The sequence below is a fragment of the Bos grunniens genome, chromosome 3 (assembly GCF_055505025.1).
Source record: "Bos grunniens cultivar Pamir isolate PY7600 chromosome 3, Bosgru_T2T1.0, whole genome shotgun sequence".
NCBI classification, from domain to species: Eukaryota; Metazoa; Chordata; class Mammalia; order Artiodactyla; family Bovidae; genus Bos; species Bos grunniens.
The window spans coordinates 36,863,755-36,883,557 of record NC_141167.1 but is presented as its reverse complement, the minus strand read 5'-3'; the positions used below and the strand labels follow the sequence as shown (position 1 = coordinate 36,883,557).

The window sequence follows — 19,803 nt, the reverse complement described above, 5'->3', positions numbered from 1 at the left end:
CTTTTTCAATAAAAGAATCCAAAAGCAAAGAAGTCAGCCTTTATAATGCATGTACATTAAGTGGAGAGAAAACAGAGAAAAATACAAGAATTATATTATTCTTTCCTATATACCATTTGCACTTTAAAATTTCTGATGTTTGGGTATCTTTTCTACTATTATACTTTGAAAGAGAGAAATGGGGTGGGGGGAGCATTTTTCAAGCCACAGTTTATCTAGCAAGGTATACACCAAACCGCAGAGCATTTAAACATTACTAAATTCGGAGTTCATCCTTGAAATGCTCTAAAATACATAAATTTAGGATTTGAAACACTCCTTCACATTGACTGACTTTTTTATATACACAGGACATGCGGGGGACCAAGGCTCTCTGGAATTATGCAAAGAAAGCCCGGAGTCTACCTTAACTACAAAGTGAGCTTTCACCAAAAGGAGGATTTCATTTTAAAGTCTCAGCACCATTTTAAAATGCAAAGAATAAGTTAGCTCCAAACATTCATATTTATGTCCAAACCTAGTCTTATTAAAGCACTTTAATAATGATAAACATTTAAAATAAATCTTCCAATGTGACATTTAAGTGTTCAAAGATATCCCAATATGCTTCTCAGAGAACTGCGAACTGCGTTCACTCGTGTTCAAAAGGATTTTGTTTACCTGCCAACCAAATGCCCACATATCTCATCAAAAAAATCCTTAAATGAGGTCAACTATGTCAACTAATCATTAAGAATAATCTAAGTCCCAATTTTGCATCAAAAGTATTTACAAGTTTTTACTCCCCAAAGGTTTTAAGAATATGCCAATAAAAGTGCACAATATTTTGTATTTTTTATGACTCAGTCACATGCACAATGATAGTGCTAGTTATTTTTCTCAACACACAATTAGAAATATTCCAGAATATCAAAACTAAAGGCTATCATTCACTTGTAGGAAATGTCCAGGCATAGCATAAATTAATTTTTAAAGAAAAAAACAGTATGCCCTTATAAATCATGTTGTTGCACATATCGCCATAAGCTGTGGAATATTTAAAAATAGTCAAGAGAAAACAAAAAGAATATTTTACGTATGTACTCGGTGAGAAAGTTACAGGCCAGCAATAAAAACAAACCTGAAAACCTGTTTCAAAAGCAACAGGACTTGGAATCAGCATCTTCAATGTTCATCTGTTCGCAAGTAAGCCAAGTTTCAGAACCACGGAATGCTGATATTTCTGCAACTACTTCTTTGAAAGGTTCACCTATAAATTTCTACTGTTATCATTCTATGACCAGGTACATGATTTGGTTAAGATGTGCCCACTTGGATTAAACTATGATGTTTGGCATTTTCCTAATAAAGTTTTTAAAAATTGCATTCACGTATATGGAGTCTATTCTTTCATTTAGAGTCTTTTTATCACTATGCTTTACTGGACTTTCTTTAATGACCAATAAACTTCTTTTTTGTTTTTAAAACTGGCTCTAAAGCTTTATAAATATTCTGGCAAGTTAAATACATTGTGAATCAATTTTTTAAAAGAACAACTCATAAAATACATGACCCTCATTCACTATTTAGTGTACATTTTCTTTACAAACTGTTACACTAAGTAAGCATTTCTCTTGGTGTTTCCAGAAGAAGGCCTACTGAATGTATCCATCACAGGGCCAAATAGGTTTTTGTTTTTTTTTAAAAAAAAAAACTTTCTTAATGTGATAATGGCTCATGAGCTGTGAGAATCCTGTAACTGTGTTAAATACCTGACTATGCCCTGGGCCTACATGCGTACACTGGTATCGTCATATATGCACCATGCCAAAATATAAATTTATCTATTGAGAGCTCACTGAAGAAGTCGCTGAAGTGTCTGCTAAGTTCCCTCCTCACAACAGCAGCACCACTGGTATTATCTACCAGTTCTATGTGTTGCAAACTTTTGCCAGCTAGAACTTCAGCCTTTGAATCTCAGCATTTTCACTGTAGTCATAACTCATTCAAATTATCTTACACTTTGCATCTTATCCATATGCAATTGTGAACCTTGCCAAAAGTGGTTGGAAAAGTTTCATTCCATACTTCCACAAGTTACTAAAATAGTAACTTTGGAAGTTTGTTAGGGAAAAATAAAAAACTTTTACAATCACTGAAAGCAACTGCCATCCATTATTAATGCTAGGCCTAAATCCCAAATCGACCATTTCAACATAAAAGATATATTTAAGAGTCTTCTGAGATCAAATAGCCGGTAGATGACTGTTAGATATTGCAATAAGAAGGGATGTCATGTGGGAAATAAATACAGAATCTAGACAGGAGAGAAGAAACTATGGATACTTTTTAGTCTTCCAAAAAGAATTCCGGATAAACCGTTATCTCCTGCTAAATGAAAGCAAGAAGTGGTAGCAGGTTTTTGTAGGGAGTGGTGAGTAAACATTTTACATGAAGCATACAAACTTCATGTACATTATTAATGGTCAGATCGCAATGTACCAAAACAGTATGAAGGCTCACAGTTTTCTTCAAAAAAAAAAAAAAATTTAGCGCAAAATCACTTTGACTTCATGCCTTTTGGTAAAAATAAATAAATAAATAATATATTCAATAGGGACCAGATTTGGAGCCTTGAAGTAGCAATATTTTGCCTGGGGGTAGTGCAGACAGGGGCGGGATGGAAAGGGAGGACATGGAAAGGAGAGGCGCTGGGGCGAGAGAGACCCACGCTCCGAGTTAGGTCGGAGGGGAAAAGTTGCCCCAGTCCTGAGCGCGGAGCTGCCCGAGTCGCGTTGCGGCGGCGGGGGGAGACGGGTCCGACCGGGCCGCCGCTCGGGCTCGCGGCTGGGAGCCCAACTCCGCCCGGCGCGCCCCAGCCCGCGGCCCGCGGCCTCGGCTGCTCGCCGCCCTGCGCAGCGTGGGCTCGTCCCGGCACGGAAACTTTCGCTCGGGAAAGCCAGCGGGCGACAGGCGGCGAGGACGCAGGCTCCACCCGGCCGACGCGGGGGAACGCGCGGCCCCGCAGCCCCGCAGTCCCGCTCCGCGGAGCCCCGGGGCCGGCTCGCCGCCGCCCGCCCGGGTCCGAGGGGCGCTGTCTCGGCTGGGGCCCGGGGCGCTGGCCCGCGTCCCTCCCGCGGCCGGACCCCAAAGGCTGACAAAGAATAAACAAAAGTAAGAGTTTGGGGCGGCTGCGGCGGCGCGGGCTCCGCGGGCGGGCCGCGGGCGCGGGGACCTGAGTTCTCCCGCAGCCGGGGGTGCAGCGGCCCCGAGCGTGCGGGGCGTGCGGGGGGCTCCGTCGGCGGCCCCCTCCCCGGGCGCCGCGGAACTACAGAAACCGGCCTCGCGCCTGCAGAAACGCTGAGTCCAGATTTCAGCGTGACATGAGCTGCAACCCCGCCGAAACACGTGCGGGGCGTCCGAAAACACCACCGTTCCGCAGTCAATCGCCCCGATATTAATTAACGCATTAATAAGAGGGCGCCATTAGCCATGTGCCCACACAAATGGCCGTGCAAGAGGAATGCACCCGCATGGAAACAAAGTTACTTTCTTAAAGCTGTATTTCTCCGCCCCCCCACCACGAGCACACGCGCGCACACTTACACACACACACACAGAACACGCGCAGATATGGGCACACCCCGGGACACATGCCCCGGGCCCTGCTAGCGCGGGGTCCCCGGCACCGCCGGCCTGGCCCCAGGTCTGCCCCCGCCATCCCGACCCCCCCGCCCCCGACTCCGCATCCAAACAGCTGCTTACCTGGGTGAGACAGAGCGGAGAATACATCACTGCCGGGCGGTGGGGTGTGCGTGTGCGTCTGGTGTGTGCGGTTTGGAGGTGTGCGTGAGTGCGGGTGAGAAAGAAGAAAGAGGGAGAGAGGAGGAGAGAGAGAGAAGGGGGGAGAAAAAAAAAATCAAGCCTGCTTCTTGCGTTCACATTTCCAACTCGGCTCAACTGCAGCCAGCCAGCGCTATTGCCGCTCCATGAGCTGAACTTTAACCCCGCCTAGAGTTTCCCTACACTCCACTATACATGTCTACTGTACGCGGGCGTTAAAGGCATAGCGCACCCTTTCCCGCTCCCGCGCCCGCCGGCCGGGTGCCCGCGAGCTGCCCGCGCGCCCGCCTCCGCTCTGCACCGCACCGCACGGCCGCCGCCCGCTCGCGCCGCCGCCGGTGGGGGGGGGGGGGCGTGGGGGAGGGGGCGGCTGCGGCGCCGCGCGGCCAGCCGGGTCCCGAGCCTCCGCGGCCGCTCGCGCTCGCTCCTCGCTCGCTCCCTCTCTCGCTCCCTGGCTCGCTCGCTCGCTCGCTCGGCCCCCCCCTCACCCCCCCGTCCCCGCTCAGCGCATTACTGGGTAACGCAGTGAGGAGCAGTTACAGTCTGTACTCCCGGGCAGCTATAGGCTGCCACAGGATGTGCTTAAGCAAACAAAACTACTTTTCCTCGTCCCCATCCCCCAACCCCCGCCGCAGACCTTCGCGGACCTCGGTGGAGGACTTGGGCAACTTTGCCAGGTTGCCCTGCACCCCTCGATTCACTGCGTGGGCACGGAGAGAACCGCGGAGAAAGCCGAGCGGGGTAGGGGGGGGCGGGCTTGCAGATTTGCATGTATGCAAATTTAAAAGAATCAGACCTCCTAGGTAACTTTTTTTCCCTTCTGAAATGCGGTACGGCTCAAAGCATTGTAATCTCTCCAACGAAGCTTTTTGTGGGAATAGATCGTCGGCAGAGGTAATTATGCACAAAATCCTGCAAACTTTGTGCAGCTTCAGTCCTATGGCCTCCAGAAGCGGGGGTGGTGGGGGAAATTTTCACAAGGAAGATTCACCGGATTTGGGGGCTGGGGTAGGGGGGTTGTCTGGAGAAAGGGAGGCGGAGATTAACGAGCATTCTCCCTCCCAGGACTGTGAAACTAGTGGGTTTGAGCACAGACGCCATAGAAAAAGTTCTGTCACGTTCAGAAACAACAGTGGTTTAGCTGTGACATCTTTTTCTTTTTAGGAGGGAAAAAAAAACGTGAAAGGGATGTCCCCTTAGGGAAGGGAGATATTCTCGTCCACAAACGCGTGCCCAGAACTGGACACAGGCCTGTCATTACCGCCCCTGTTCCCGGGACACCTCTGGAAGGGTGCCTTTTAAGAATCCCCTCTTTTTCCCTCCCCCAGGTAATAGTTCTTAAAATGGAAAAGAGCTTCCTGCAATTATTTTAGGTTTGCTAAAGTATTGTTTTGGCAGAAAAGGGGGGTGGTTTTTAGGGTTTGGCAAGATGCCAATAAGCCTGCTTTTCCAGTTTTTTTTTTTTTTTTAACCTCATATTTTCTCTCTAGGTTCTCCTCACTGCTGGGAAAGGGAAAGAAAAAAAAAAGTATACCTTCTTCCTCCAAACCCCCATTCCATCTCTTCTCATCTCCCTCACTCTAGTTTGCAGCCTTCTGCATTTTCTTATCCTCAAAATTCCAAAAGGGAAGACGACTATATGGCGATGAAAGGCTCTCTCTAGCACACAGACAGGGGAATGTGCACCTTGGTGGAGGTTGCCCATCTAGAGAGCCTCTGAAAAGAGGAAATTCCTGTAGGAATGCCCACTCTGCGTGTGTGGATGAGATGATGTGTTAAGGCCACTCTCATTCAGACTCTTCCCCCACCCCACTCTCTTTTTTTAAAAAGTAAGGGGCAAGAAATATGCTCCTAGAGAAAAGAAAATGAAGTCCTCAAATATTCTGCATCTTTCTAATGTGATTTTATGCTTGTTCTCCAGTTACTTAATAGCCAAAATAATTCCTGGCTTCTCAGGAGACCATTTTCACACTCCCCCGCTTCTAAATATCCTTGGAAATCTCTCAGGTTATTTATTAAGGGGTGAGGGGAAATAATGACTTAAAACTTTAATAAAAGAGCCCCGTTTCCCAAACGACACAACTGCTTTTTTTCCTTGCTTCCTCTTAGATTTCAGTAGGAGAAAAACGTCCTAAAAGGATAGCCGAGTTACAGAGACAACATTCCTGGCCACGAGAACCCTTGCTGGGATCTATAACTTCAACGCGCTCCAAGTTTCCTCGATAGAAGTTTCTGGCTGACAGTTCCAACATGTAACTGAGGCACAGTGAGAAGTTATTGTTCAGAGTGTGTACTCTTGGGAAGCTCTCTTCCAGAGAAGATTAAAATCTTTCTTTTGGTGTATTAAAAGATAGACTTCACATCTGCCACTTTCCAAAACAGTAAAGATTCTGAGTTTTAATTGAATCTCAAGAAAAAGGAAAAGGATTTTTTTTTTTTTTAAAAAGCACTGGCACGTCGCCCTGGTGTTTTTTTTTTTTAATGGGGAAAAGTAATTTAATGCTGATATTTCTACTTTAAAAACTTCTTTTGTTGCAGCAGTGGATGTGCCCGCGATTTCCAGCTTTCTGCGGTTAGCAATATTATCTTAAGTAACTTTTGGCGCCCTTCGTAAGACTTTTGGATATGGGACGATTGTTTGCGCCCTCTAGGCAAGGGCTGGATCCAAGTTCAGCACCAAAGCCCTTCACATCCGCTCCTGCTTTCTCTGCTATCTCCGCCAGCTCCCGCTCCCTCCCCCGCGGGAGGGGGGTGGGGTGGAGAGGCGGGGGAAACACTACAAAGCCCAGCTCCAACTACAGCCTTTGGAAATCGGACTGAGAAAAATACAGTAGAAGAGTTACAGTTACAGAGAGGCTTCTGGTAACTTTCTCTCCAACAGGCATAAATTTAAACACACACACAAAGAAACAGATGTTCCTCAAAGGGCAGTCTGGGGGTAAAAAACATTTCCAACTCTCTCCCCTGGTCCCAAGTTACAAAAGTAAATCCTTGTCCAGAGTTCACAAAGATACTGAGACCCTTCAAACAGCACAGGGATGAAGGGTGAAGAGAAGAAAAAAAGGATAGTGGAGAGAACAATATAGGAAACACAGGTGAAGTACAAAAACTAGTTTACTGCAATCATATAAATGACCCATTGTTAGGAAGGATAAACCCCTTATTGGAAATAACCACTCCAATCATTTATTTTGTAAGTGCTAGGAGACTGCCTTGAAATGGGATTGTCTCTGTGCAAAGGAGGCTCCTGTCATGCTCTCTGCTATCCATATTCTTCCTGGCACAGAGCCCAGCCTTGCATTTGCTGTGTTTTATTTGCAGAAATGTTACCTTGCCAGTTTTAGTGAAATCCTCTTAGATATATAAATTACGTCAATAAGGATTCACTCATATGTGCATCTCGGATACCTCTCATTTCAGAGGTTACTTAATAGGAAGATCTTGTTAATATGATTTAGATTTTAATGTACAAAGCAGTGAAGATAAAAGTGGGGTTCAGAAGTGACAATGCCATTTACTATAGTTCTTACCAAGACTAACTTTATTACTCACATTTCCCAAGGTTTTCCTTCTCTAGTTTTTTGACCTGCAGTCACTTGTGTGCAGATTTTTCTTATATGCATATATTCCTAAATTGAATCATGTTGCTTAACTGAGCATCTAAGCAGATTCTTACATCAGATTTCCAGGCCAGATTTGATTAGAAGGCCTAAAGCCTTGGGAAATAGCTGGATGGGAATTTAAGCCAAAGATGGGAAAGAGCCTCTATTATTTTCCATTCATTTTCCAACAGAAGTAGGTGTCTACACTGCTCATAGGGAAGGAAAAGATGGATATATTTTAGTCAGAGGCTGCCAGTTACTGTCTCCAAGACAAGCTGCTGCTGTTGGTTTCCACAGGATTGGTGTCAAAGACTTGTTCAAGAGGCCAGACTCCAGTGGAGAGTTAGCAAGTCAGCAATCTTCCACACACACCCTCCACAGGGGTTAATGTGGTAACAAGAAGAAATGTGCAGTTGGCCAGTCTCAATATCCTATTCGCTACTGACCATATATTAAACAGAATTCAAGAAAAGTCAAGAAAAACACTCTCCCCTTCTTCCTTTCAAATGTATAAAACAGCTGTCAGTCCACCTGTGAAACAGTCTCTCCTTTAAAACTGTTGTTTAGAGTTCCAGAAGAGAGGCTTGCCTATTCCTTCAAAGTACCTGAAAAGCCAAAGCTTCTAAGATAAACAGAGAAAGACGTTTTGCACTGCTAAGCATGCAATACATTACTTTCCAAAGCTCACTACAATCCCATAGTTTATCAGCCACACATTTTTAAAAGTTGAACAACCATCTTCCACAACCGTTAACAACTTCCCTGAATTTACAAATAATCATTCATGCAAAGTTAAACATTTCTCTAACAGAATTTTTTTAACTTTTTCTAAAAGGCAAGGAAGGCTTACATTCATGCAAAACAAAACAACCCCACGTTAATTAAGTTCTTTTTTTCTTCTAAAATTCAAAAACTCTTTCCTATTGTGCTTGCTAAATCCGGAAGAGCTTGTAGCTTTGACAGCTTGAACCACACCATCCCCTTCAGAGCCGCAGAGAACTTCAGATCTTCTCTGTCCCGCCCCCTCTGGCTACTGAGAACCATTGTACACCCAAGCTTGGATATGATTGGGTAAAGCTTTTGTCAATCTCCCCTATGGTCCCATTGATTAGAGGATCGAATCGTCAATTATTCTCCCGGTCCAGACATTTCTTTTCGGGTTAGGTTGACTGCTGAGGCCAGACGTCTTTTTACAGAACAGAGCACGTACAGGATTTTTCCCCCCCTTTCTGGAACCGAGCAAGCGCTAGGAGGAAAAAAAAAAATCTGTCAAGCTCAGCAATTTTTTCAAATCTCGGGGAGGAAAAAAAAGGAAACCCGGTCCTTGATGTACATAACAAGAAAAGAAAAGCCATCCACAAAGCTACATCTTTAAAACAAAACCATCACAATAGACATTTACCCAGCAATCACTCCAATGCATATGCAAGCTAGAGAAATTTTAAAGTCTTAGCCATTAAACAAAATCATTCTACCATTATTGTTGTTTATAAAACGCGTACCGTATAAACGCAAAATAGAAAGTTTAAAGCTGAACCACGTACCACTGCAATGTAAAAAGAGTACGTGAGAAACTGAGAAACTTTAAAATGTTCAGACGAATTGCTTCATTAGTTGTCCCCCTTTTTTTTGCATTAAAAAAGACATCTAAATAAACTTGGAACCGTTGAAAACCCGGAAGAGATTTTTTTTAAGCTGTTGGCCAATTGCAGGCTTCTCGGAGACTTTTTTTTTTTTTTAACTCCAAATCAGGAGGCTTTTGCAATTGCAATACGCGCTCTCTGCCTCTCTCACTGTCTCTCTCTCCTCTTTTGAAAGCGATCCAACCCCGGCTGGCTGGTTCTCAGATTCTCTCTGGTTTTGCCTTGTGTGCTTTGGATTGTACGAGACTTTGCAGAAGTTGCAATCGATTCGCAGTCTCTCTCTCCTCTCCCTACCCCCTTGTTTATTTCCGCAATCGCTGCAATTTGCATAGTAACCACGCACGAGGCGGTGGGGGCCGGGAGGGGGCAGGGAAAAGGCCTTGCCCCCTTCTCCCCTCCTCCTGTCTCTCTCCCCGCCAGTCTCCTCCTCCCCCACGGCTTGTGGCCAATAGGAGCCCCGGCATTCAGCGCAAGCTCCGGTCGGGACACCGTTCGGAAGAAAGCCCCTGTGTTACTAGGCCCGGCTCTCTGGATGGTGTTTTTGGCGCAGTAGGAGTTCCCCCGCTTGAGGACCTCGCAGCCGGGACTAGGGAGATGTGACGATATAGTACCTTTGCCTGCGGTTGTGCGGGTTTCGCACGTTTTAATCAAGTCTGCACACCTGCTTTCTCGGTTTCTTTTTCTGTAGTCTCTCGTGAGTTATTAGGCTAGTTCAGGATGGTTAGTGAGAGATTTAACCTTTATTTGCACTGGTGTAGACCAAGAGCTAAAGATCCTCTTTGGTTCATTAAATCAAGAGAGTGCAAAATGTCACAGAGAACTCACAATGAAATAAAGCTTCTACTCCAGATTCAGAAAGAAAAAGGCATTGGCTCTACCCTGCAGATGGCTGAACATAAAACTGTTAGGTGGGCTCCCTCAAGAATAAAGCTGTCCCTTTAAAGCAAGAGATGCAGTGAAATTCTAACTTAATTGCAAGGGTCTAATTTGTCAATATCCTTAAAAAAAAAAAAAAAAAAAAGCCTGAGTTCCACAAAGTTTAATACAGCCCTCCACCTCCCATCCCCCGAAAAGAAGAGCTGAAAGACATTCCACATATATAGGGGAGAGGCGTTAAAACACAGTTATTGGATTATTAAGTCCTCCATCTCACTGATTCATCTTATATCATTAAACCAGACTCTTTAAGATCATGTAATCAGGTTATTTCAATGTCAATCTTTTATGTGTTTGTTTCAAGCAATAAACAAGCCATTGGTTCAGTGGTGGTGTGTGTATGGGGTAGGGTGTCCCTTTAAGTGGAAAGCTTCACAACTGGCCTATTATTATTATTTTTTTTAATGTGTTTGCTTTGCATCAGTTAAGTAGCTTAACACATTTTTACTGAATAACTGAGTTACAGGAAAATGTGTGCTTAGCTCACTTGATAAAATTTATCCAATAAGAAGTCAAGAGGAATAGGAAGCAACCTGGCAGTTGTCTGATTTTCTTAACTGTCCTTGGTGAAGTTACCTAATTAATTAATAACAGGACCTTGCACAGTTAAATTAGAGGTTAGAGAAACTTCCTATTTTATTTTGGACCACATTTTTGGCTTTAGATTTAAACACTTTACAACTAGCTAACTAATGAAGCATTGCTGGGAGGTAAAGTACTGTGGCTGCCCTTGGTATTACGCAGGATTTGCTGTTCTGGTCTGACTCTGATAGATTCAAATATTGTCTAGCTCTGGAAAGTCTGTGGCATTTAATCCACTGAGCATTTCCACTTGGCATACCACTTTCACCTTAGAGACACACTTGATGAGATATAGTGGCTTAAGTAAAAAGAAAAAAAAATTTTTTTAAGTAATCAAAAAATTTCTAGGCTTAGTTTGGCTGGTGCTACGCTATGTGATATTGAGACGGTTATGTAACATGTGTAAAATAGGACATGGACTTATTGTGAGAATGGAGGTCTGTTTTATCAAGAGCTAAGAGCCTTTGAAATGCACAAGAGGTATCAACTTGTATTGCATTGCTCTGTAGATGCTGTGGCCTGAATAATTACTAATTTTAAGCAAACCAGGCCTTGTCAGTAGGTGGTAACAGTGAGTTTTGTGTATAATGTCTGTACTTCATTAACTTGGTCTAATGTGGTAGGTTAGCACCTGTTCCAAAGTAACCTTTTATATCTTCGTCTAGTCAACAACAACACAGTATAGGCTTTGGAATCCAACTTAGGTGTTAATGTTGGTCCTACTAATGTGTGGTGGTGGTGGTGGTTCAGTTGCTAAGTCATGTCTGACTCTGTGACCCCATGAACTGCAGCCCACCAAGCACCTCTGTCCATGGGATTTCTCAGGCAAGAATACTGAAGTGGGTTGCCATTTTCTCTTCTAGGGGATCTTCCTGACCCAGGGATTGAACCTGCGTTTCCTGAGTTGCAGGCAGTCTCCAGCAATGCAAGTGGATTCTTTACCACTGAGCCACCAAGTAAGTGCCTACTATGTGACTCCAGGCAAATTATTTAACCTTGGTAAGCTTTAGATCCCTCCTTTGAAAAATGGTACATATTCAGATACCATATGTAAATTACTACAATATATGTGATCAATAAAGGTAGCTATAATAATACTATTACTGTTTAATATTTATAGTGTTCTAGGTGAGCTTTCCGGTTTGCTCAGTGGTAAAGAGTCTGCCTGCCAATGCAGGAGATGCAGGAGACACAAGTTCGATCCCTGGGACAGGAAGATTTCCTGGAGGAGGAAATGGAAACCTACTCCAGTATTTTTGCCTGGGAAATCCCATGGACAGAGGAGCCTGATGGGCTACAGTTCATAGGGTTGCAAAGAGTCAAACATGACTGAGTGACTGAGCATGCACTGTGCACACACACATACACCCGTATTCTAGGTACACTGAATGTGTTCAGAGCTAAGGAAACAGAATAAGATATTATCCCTGCCTCCAAGAAGCTTTCAGTCCAATGGCAGAGACAAGACATAAAGGTAAATAACAATATAGTAAGTGCTATCTCGAACTTAGATATACATAAAGGGCAGCAGGAATACAGATGATTGATCTTCCTTGGGTGTACAGATAAAAAGAAAAAAAAAAGTGACATTAGTGTTAGGCTAAAAGTATGCATTTGTCAGGTGAACAATTGAGGGGCAGAGTACTCTTGTCTAGGAGAGCACGGTGATATCAGCGTATGCAATGGGCCAGAGAATCGGGTGGGGTTCGATTGTGGCTCATTGCACTAGCTAGTAACTAGAGATGTAGTTGGTAAAGCAGACTGAGGCAAGACGGTAGAGACCCTTATGAGTTTTGCTTGAGGGACTGGAGAGGCCTCAAAGGTATTTAAACAAAAGATAGTCAAGATAAGATGTGCAAGTTAGAAAGATCACGGTAGCAGTGGAGGCAAAGAGACCAGTTAGGACAAGGCGAGAGAAGATGAAGTCTTGAACTATAGCACAGAAGAAATGAATGAGCAAGAGAACAAAGGAGGGAAGAGGAGAGAGTAGGAGAGAGGTGTGGAAGCAAGGGAGAGACACGTCATTCACATTCATTTCAGGGACTTTGATCAATAGGGACAACATAAGAGTGCAGTGTTTCCACATTCTTCCCAAAGTCCAAATATCTACATGACGTTTAATATCTGTTAATGAAAGAAGCTCTTCTTACCTTCCTCACCCCACAAATTGCTACTTCTATATCCTTAAACCTACAATATTAAATAATTTAAAAATAATAACAGCAACCATACAGTAGCTCACATAGATTGACTGTTTACTCTCTATTAGCTCTTTCCACTCCCTGAATTTGTGTTCTAGTAACTTCAGCCCCATTGAAAAACAGCTGTACATTAAATAGGGTGGTTTTGAGTTGTCAACCCATTTGAGAGCCTCACGTTTCCACATAGGCTGGCTTTATGCCTCGAAAATAGTATGCTCTTCCAGGAATTTTGCTTTGTTGACCCAAATAAAAACCTAATCCTCTTGCAGGGCATTGATATGGAGACTAGAACATCAGAGTCTTACAGAATAGAAACATAATTCAGAATCACTATATTTTTCTAATAATAACTTTAAATGTCTGTACTAAATTGAATGTTGAACACAAAGGTATACTTCACATTTTCTTGATTTGCTTGGGTAAATCCTAGATCATCCAAAGAACTTTTTAGGGTAAGTAATGAACACTGGCATTTAGAGGTCTAACATGGCAATATAAAGGATAATACATAACACGGCAATATAAATACTAGAAGCAAATTTAAATCTAGAATTTGAAGAGGCTTCCAAATAAGCAAGTTGTGGCAGTCTACTGTCCCCACCTAAATCTGTTCTCTACTTTTGGATACATAGATGAACAATTAGAGTCTATATTTTCCAGCCTCCATTTCCGATAGGCATGACACATGATTAAGTTCTTCTCAATAGGATGGAAGCAGGATAGCTGAGTGCAAGTTCCATGTTACTTGCTTAAAAGAAATTTGTTGTAAATTTTTGGCCTCTCTAAGGGCTTCCATGAGGCCATGTCAGAGACCAGACTTCAATGACAAAGAGCAGGTCTGCACCCTCAGAGACAAGAGAGTGGCAAGATGGAAGGACCTTGGTCCCTAAGTGATCTCAGGGAGCAAAGTTGCTCCTGCAGCCTAGATCGAATTTAAACTTCTGGTTCTGAGGTCTCTGATATAGCAGCCTAGCATTTACTACAACTAATAATCAAGATTACAAAATAATCTCATGAGATCTTTGGATAATTTTCTCTATAAAGATGTTATGGTTTTCCCTCAACTTGGTACAGATTACATTTGCTTTTATTATCAGCCTCCTTTTCCAGACTCTCCTCTTGCCTCAATTCTGTGACCTGCTCATCCCATACACACTAAATAACTCATCTCTTTTCATCATTTTCTGAACATAGCATACATGTTCATTCCTCTCTTCCTTTGTCTGTGTGATTTTTTTCTGTCCAGAAATCCCTTAAAAAATGAGTTCCACTCATTTTTTCAAGAACCAAATACTACTTCCTAACTCCCCTGGCAGAATCCATCCGTCCCTCCAGCATGATCTCTAGTGTCTTATACTCATTTTTAGGACAGCTCTCTCTTCACATTGTATATAAATTTGTATGAAAGTGTTAGTCACTCAGTCATATCTGACTCTTTGCGCTCCAAGGACTGTAGCTCGCCAGATTCATCTAACCATGGAATTCTCCAGGCAACAGTATTGGAGTGGGTAGCCATTCCCTTCTCTGGGGAATCTTCCAGACCCAGGGATTGAACCCAGGTCTCCCAAATTGCAGGCAGATTGTTTACTGTCTGAGCCACCAGGGAAGACCCATCAGTTTGTATATCAATTATTTATTTGTCCATTTGTCTGCTAGACCATGAGCTCCTTGGAAGCGCGATGACTTCATTCCTTCCTGGATTCCTATAAGCAAAGTGCCATAGTAGATCCTCAATGAATGTTGGGCAAATTCACATGTGAATGAGTAGATGAACAAATGGTGGGCATTCCAACCTTTCAGTCTGATAAAACACAAGGTCAGGAGTATGGCTGTTGCAAGACATGGCATTATCACTGGATGGAAATTTTAAGTAATAAAATAGTAGGACGTTGAGTTTGCTTTTCACAGATCTTCCACACACATTCTCACCTTTACCTTTCCTTCTAGGCAGGTCAGCCATTGTCATTCTAACCACACAATTGAGGAAACTAAGGCTCAGGAAACTGTAGTGGTTACTCAAGGTCATTCATCGGTGAGTGGTTGAAAACAGTTCAATTCATTTAGCATTCCTCTCCAAAGCTCTAGCTATGATTTCTGACTTAGGAAAAAGTTCGGGCTTCAATTTTTTTTAAGTACTAGTGGGCTCTAATCGTAATCAAAGGCAAACACGTGGATCCATTGTTAAAAAAATAGAAAAGCTTTATTGAGATATAATTGATATACAAAGAACTGCACGTATTTAATGTATATAGTTGGATGAGCTTGGCCATATACCAACACCCATGATCGATCACCACAATCAAGGTAATAGATATATCCGACACCTCCCAGAGTTTCCTTGTGCCCCCCCACTTTTGTTTGTGGTATGAACATTTATTTTGAGGTCTAACCTCTTAAATCTTGAAAGGCACAGTACAGTGTTGTTAACTATATGCACTGTATTGTACAGATCTCTAGGACTTATTCATCTTGCATAGCTGAAACTTAACACCCACTGAATAACAACTCTTCGTTTCCTCCACCCTAGACCCATCCTTCTTATTCCCAGGTGGCTCAGTGGTACAGAGTCTCCCTGCCAAGGCAGGAGACACAAGTTCAATCCCTGGGTTGGGAAGATCCCCTGGAGGGGGAAAATGGCAACCCACTCCAGTATTCTTGCCTAGGAAATCCTATGGACAGAGGAGCCTGGCGGGCTACAGCCTATGGGGTTGCAAAAGAGTTGGACATGACTGAGCAGTTGGGCACACCTGCAATTGAGCAGCATAGATACACACCGTGATAAACTGCAGAAATTCCTCAATACCAAAGATGGTGTCGCACAATTGAGCTGCTGGGCTAACCAGAGAGAGGAAATCTGTGTCATAACTAGAGTGAAGGTAGCAAAGTACCCAATTCACAGAAGGAAAGGGGAAGGGGAACTCAGAAGTCTCCAGCCACCACGTTTTACAGATGATAAAACTGAAACTAGCCGAGTGAAGCTCATGGTCTTACAGCTGGTAAAGAATTAATCCCCAGTTCAGTGCCAGTTTCATTACATCATGCAAAGGATATTTTGCAGGAATGGGAAAGGAGTGAATAACTATCTCTGATATCAAAGTTGAAAAGAGGCCTGGGAAAGTGAAGAAATACTGCTTTTGAATCTGATAGGAGAAAGAAAACAGTTAATTATCTAAATCGAATGGACGACTATAAAATCCAGGCGGGTACCTAAAAGATTTACCTAAACGTGTTCAGACAGTTCAGTGATAATTTTCAGGAAAAATAAACGAGGGTGGGGTGAGAGCAGCTGTTTAGAACTGCAAATTCGTGTGAAGAGCTGTGAATGGATCTGGTTTTCTAGTCTCTGCTCACTGTGGCCTTAGACAGTTCAACCTCTCCCTCTGGCTTTCTTCTCTGAAAAATGTTTAAGTATCATCAGCCCTGCTTACATATTGAAGTTTTGTGAGGATTCAATGAAATCATGAGTGTGAAACTGTACAAAAATTTAGGTTTCTGTTCTGTGAAGGCCTGTACCACCAACAGTTGTTTATCATACAGCACAGAATAAAGAACATGGATATGTAGTTGGTTGTATTTATCCTGACTCTATTCAGAAATGTTTTTGAGTAGGGATGTGTATGTGTGTATCTCTCTTTATCTCTGTCTGTATAACTATATGTAGACACACACACATATAGTCATATATATATATCTCCAAAGTGAGTGAAAGTCATTCAGTCATGTCTGACTCTTTGTGACCCCATGGACTGTAGCCCACCAGGCTCTTCTGTCCATGGAATTCTTCCACGCAAGAATACTGGAGTGGGTTGTCATTTCCTTCTCCAGAGGATCTTCCCCACTCAGGGGTCGAACCCAGGTATCCTGCATTGTAGGCAGTTTCTTTACCATCTAAGTCTCCAGGAAGCCCATATATATATATGGGAAGAGAGAGAGAGAGAGAAAGAAACTATTAACATAAAAAAAAAAAAAAACTATTAACATAGAAATAAGGTAAAGTCAAGGCCGAAGTTAGTATCCAGGATACATACAGTGAGACTCTACGTACTTATCTAGGGTTGAGTTGCAATTTCGACTTTGAGTTTCCTTATCGTCAATTTAAAAAAGAAAAGGTAAAAATGTATGAAATATGTAATATTCATATCATTATAAAATGCAAATTCAAGAAAAGTTATTCAAAAGCAACACAGACATTCTGAGGTCTGCAAGATTTTAACACATAAGCTCTTACCACCAGCATCACCACCACTGTAATACATGTACACAAACCAGTATTGTAAAGAGGACAAGCTTCTCTATGAGACACAGAATCATAGACTCAATCCCTGGGTGAGACTCCAGACAGCATAAGGACAGAGGGAGCGTGCTTCTTCTAAAACTCCTCAATTATAGCTAGAGTGCCCTGGGCTGGTGGAACTAGTGCTCTGGATACTGCTAAATTAGGATGTACCTGGTCTGACATCAGTGTCTATAGGTCCAGAACATCAGCAACAAAGGAGAAACCAATTGAGGTTGGCCCCTTTAGCCTGGGGTTTTTCTTTTCTTCTTCTTCTTTTTTAAACTCACTGTTTGTAGGATCTTAGTACCCAGACCAGGAATCAAACCCACATCCCCTGCAGTGGACCAGCAGGGAAGTCCTGACCTTAGGGTTTTTTACACTCACTCTTAAGATAACATCCCGTTCCCCACAAGATAGTATGGATAGGAAGGAAATAGGAACTGGACAACCCAGTTGGCATGGATACTGAGTTCACACTTTCCCATCCATCCTCTATCCCTTCAGAGCTCTCCAGCCTCCCTTGACCTTTCTTTCTCTTTTATAAAGTGACTTAAAATGTGTACACCTGTGGTGGATTTATGTTGATGTATGGCAAAACTAATATAATAGTGTAAAGTGAAAAAAAAAAAAAAAACTGGGATCAGCTGGAGTTCCTCCAGCAAAGAAATGTATAGAGTTGGGGTTGTTGTTATTGTGTTGGATATACTAGCAGTAATAAGTAGTGACTTGCTTCAAAGTGCAGTTAATAGGCTAAGAATCAGGATTATGAGTTAACCATAAACATCACAGGAAAAAAAAAAAATGCCTGTGTGTCAAGGAAAGGGAGACAGGGTACAATCTGACACTGTACTGGTAGGCCCGTTAGGAAAATGGCAATCTTTTTAAAAAATTAATTGTGGTAAAATACATAACATTTACCGTTTTATCCGTTTTATAATGTACAGTTCAGTACATTAAGTATATTCACACTGTTGTGCAACCCTTATCATTATCCATCTCTAGGATTTTTTCATCATTCCAAACTGAAACTCTGTATCCATTGAATAGTAACTCCCTGTTCCCTTCTGCCCACAGTCCCTAACAAGCACTGTTTTACTTTCTGCCTCTATGAACTTGACTACATTAGGAGTCTTATCTAAGAATAATGATTCAGTTTTCACACTTTTGTGAGTGGCTTCTCTCACTTAGCATTATGTCTTCAAAATTCATGCATGGTCCTGCATGTATAAGATTTTCCTTCCTGTTTCAGGCTGAATACTATTCCACTATAAGTATGTACCATATTTTGTTTATCTATTCATCCATGGATGGAAACTTGGATTGTTTCCACCTTTTGGTTTTTGTGAATAATGCTGCTAAAAACATGGTGTATAAATTTCTGTTTGAGTCCCTGCTTTCCATGCTTTTGGGTATATACTTAGAATTGTTGAATCATGTAGTAATTCTATTTTTAATTTTTTGAGGAGGAAATGGGAATTTTAGTTTGTCTTTGGGGGAAAATTGAACAAATTATTTAATGATAGTTCATTTACAGAGTTGCTTTCATGAGCATCACGAATCTTGGATTCTATTCTCACTTCTCCTATTAGCTATGTAATCTTTAAAGTCTCTTGAATTTTCAGGACCACTCTCAGTTCGCCCATTTGAAAAAGATGTTTTTAAATTAGTTGATATCTAAGGTCCTTTGAAATTCTAAAAGTCTCTAATTCTGCATATTCTGTTTGATATATGAGTTCATCCATTCCATTCTTCATTTATTTTGGAAATGCTTTTTGAATGTCAGAGCAGTTTTTTGTTGTTTTTTTTTTTTCTCTCTCTCTCTCTCTCTTAAAGATAAACAGGACTTATCCAAGGGGAATGGGAATGGGGAGAAGGAAGGCTGGGGTAATAGTTGAAAAAAGAAATAAAACGGACTGTGAACTAGTGGAAAGGCAGGTACCAAGAGAAGGCTGAAGGGGTAAATATGGGTCAGAACACTCTAGGCTGAGTGACCAACTTTTAAGATTTTGCACTTTATCCTAACATTAATGGGGAGCTATTGAAGAGCTTAAGGTAGTAACAAGATTAGTCTTTGTTTTAAAAAATCACACTAACCAACAACAATGTGGAGAATGGACTGTAGGTGTTCAAAACAAGTTGCCTATTCTTTCTCTGCTTTGCTGTGTTTTTCTTTAACGGTGGGGAAAGGAGTCAAGATGTCCCAGAACCTAACTTGGAACAAAAGACATCTAGATCAAACTTATTTCATCTTGGTAAACAATACTGTACTGAACTTCTCCTTACACTGAAAAGTATTTGTCCACCATTTCCCCTGAACCATGAAAACTACTCATCATGTAGTGTCTTCAGGTCATTAGCTTGCCAATTAATATGATAGGACTATGACATTAAAGAAATTTTTAAAGATGTTCTGATCAGAATTATTATCCTTTTATCTACAATGTTAAAAAAATTAAATATCACCATATTAATATCACTCATATTTCATGAGAAAACTTTAGAAAACTCATATATAATTAAGTGGAGTTTTTCCTTAATTGGGATGCAAATAGTCTACTTCTGGCTTTATATAATATTCTTTATATAAATAATGTAGTATTGTAAAATCATAAAAATACACAGTGATGCTGTTTTCCTTTTTTTATATACCTCATTTTCTTCACTCTGAAAGTTATGTGTTATGCTGCATCAGCAGATTGTATATCTATGAAGACAACAAATGATCCCTGAAGGCCATTATT

The 19,803-nt window shown here is 42.1% G+C and overlaps 1 protein-coding gene and 1 long non-coding RNA gene across 10 annotated transcripts in view; one reads left to right on the top strand and one right to left on the bottom strand.

Annotated features, from left to right (window-relative positions):
- Nucleotides 1-10,253, bottom strand: part of NFIA (nuclear factor I A) — a 408,138-nt gene extending 397,885 nt beyond the window's left edge. For 8 of the 9 annotated variants that reach the window (XR_015160139.1, XM_086390281.1, XM_086390284.1 and 5 more), the window contains exon 1: nt 3,745-3,932. Coding sequence is in view for 7 of the 9 variants with exons in the window: in XM_086390281.1 (XP_086246407.1) it covers nt 3,745-3,771 (27 nt within the window). In the remaining 2 variants the exon portion in view is untranslated. Of the gene's footprint in view, nt 1-3,744; nt 3,933-8,968 lie in introns of those variants that run through there. The other variant, XM_086390289.1, reaches the window with a different exon arrangement.
- LOC147375482 (uncharacterized) lies at nt 4,748-8,896 on the top strand. Its single transcript, XR_015160163.1, has 2 exons — nt 4,748-5,150; nt 5,932-8,896. It is a non-coding gene; the product is annotated as an uncharacterized LOC147375482 (long non-coding RNA).
- Nucleotides 10,254-19,803: the final 9,550 nt, after the last annotated feature.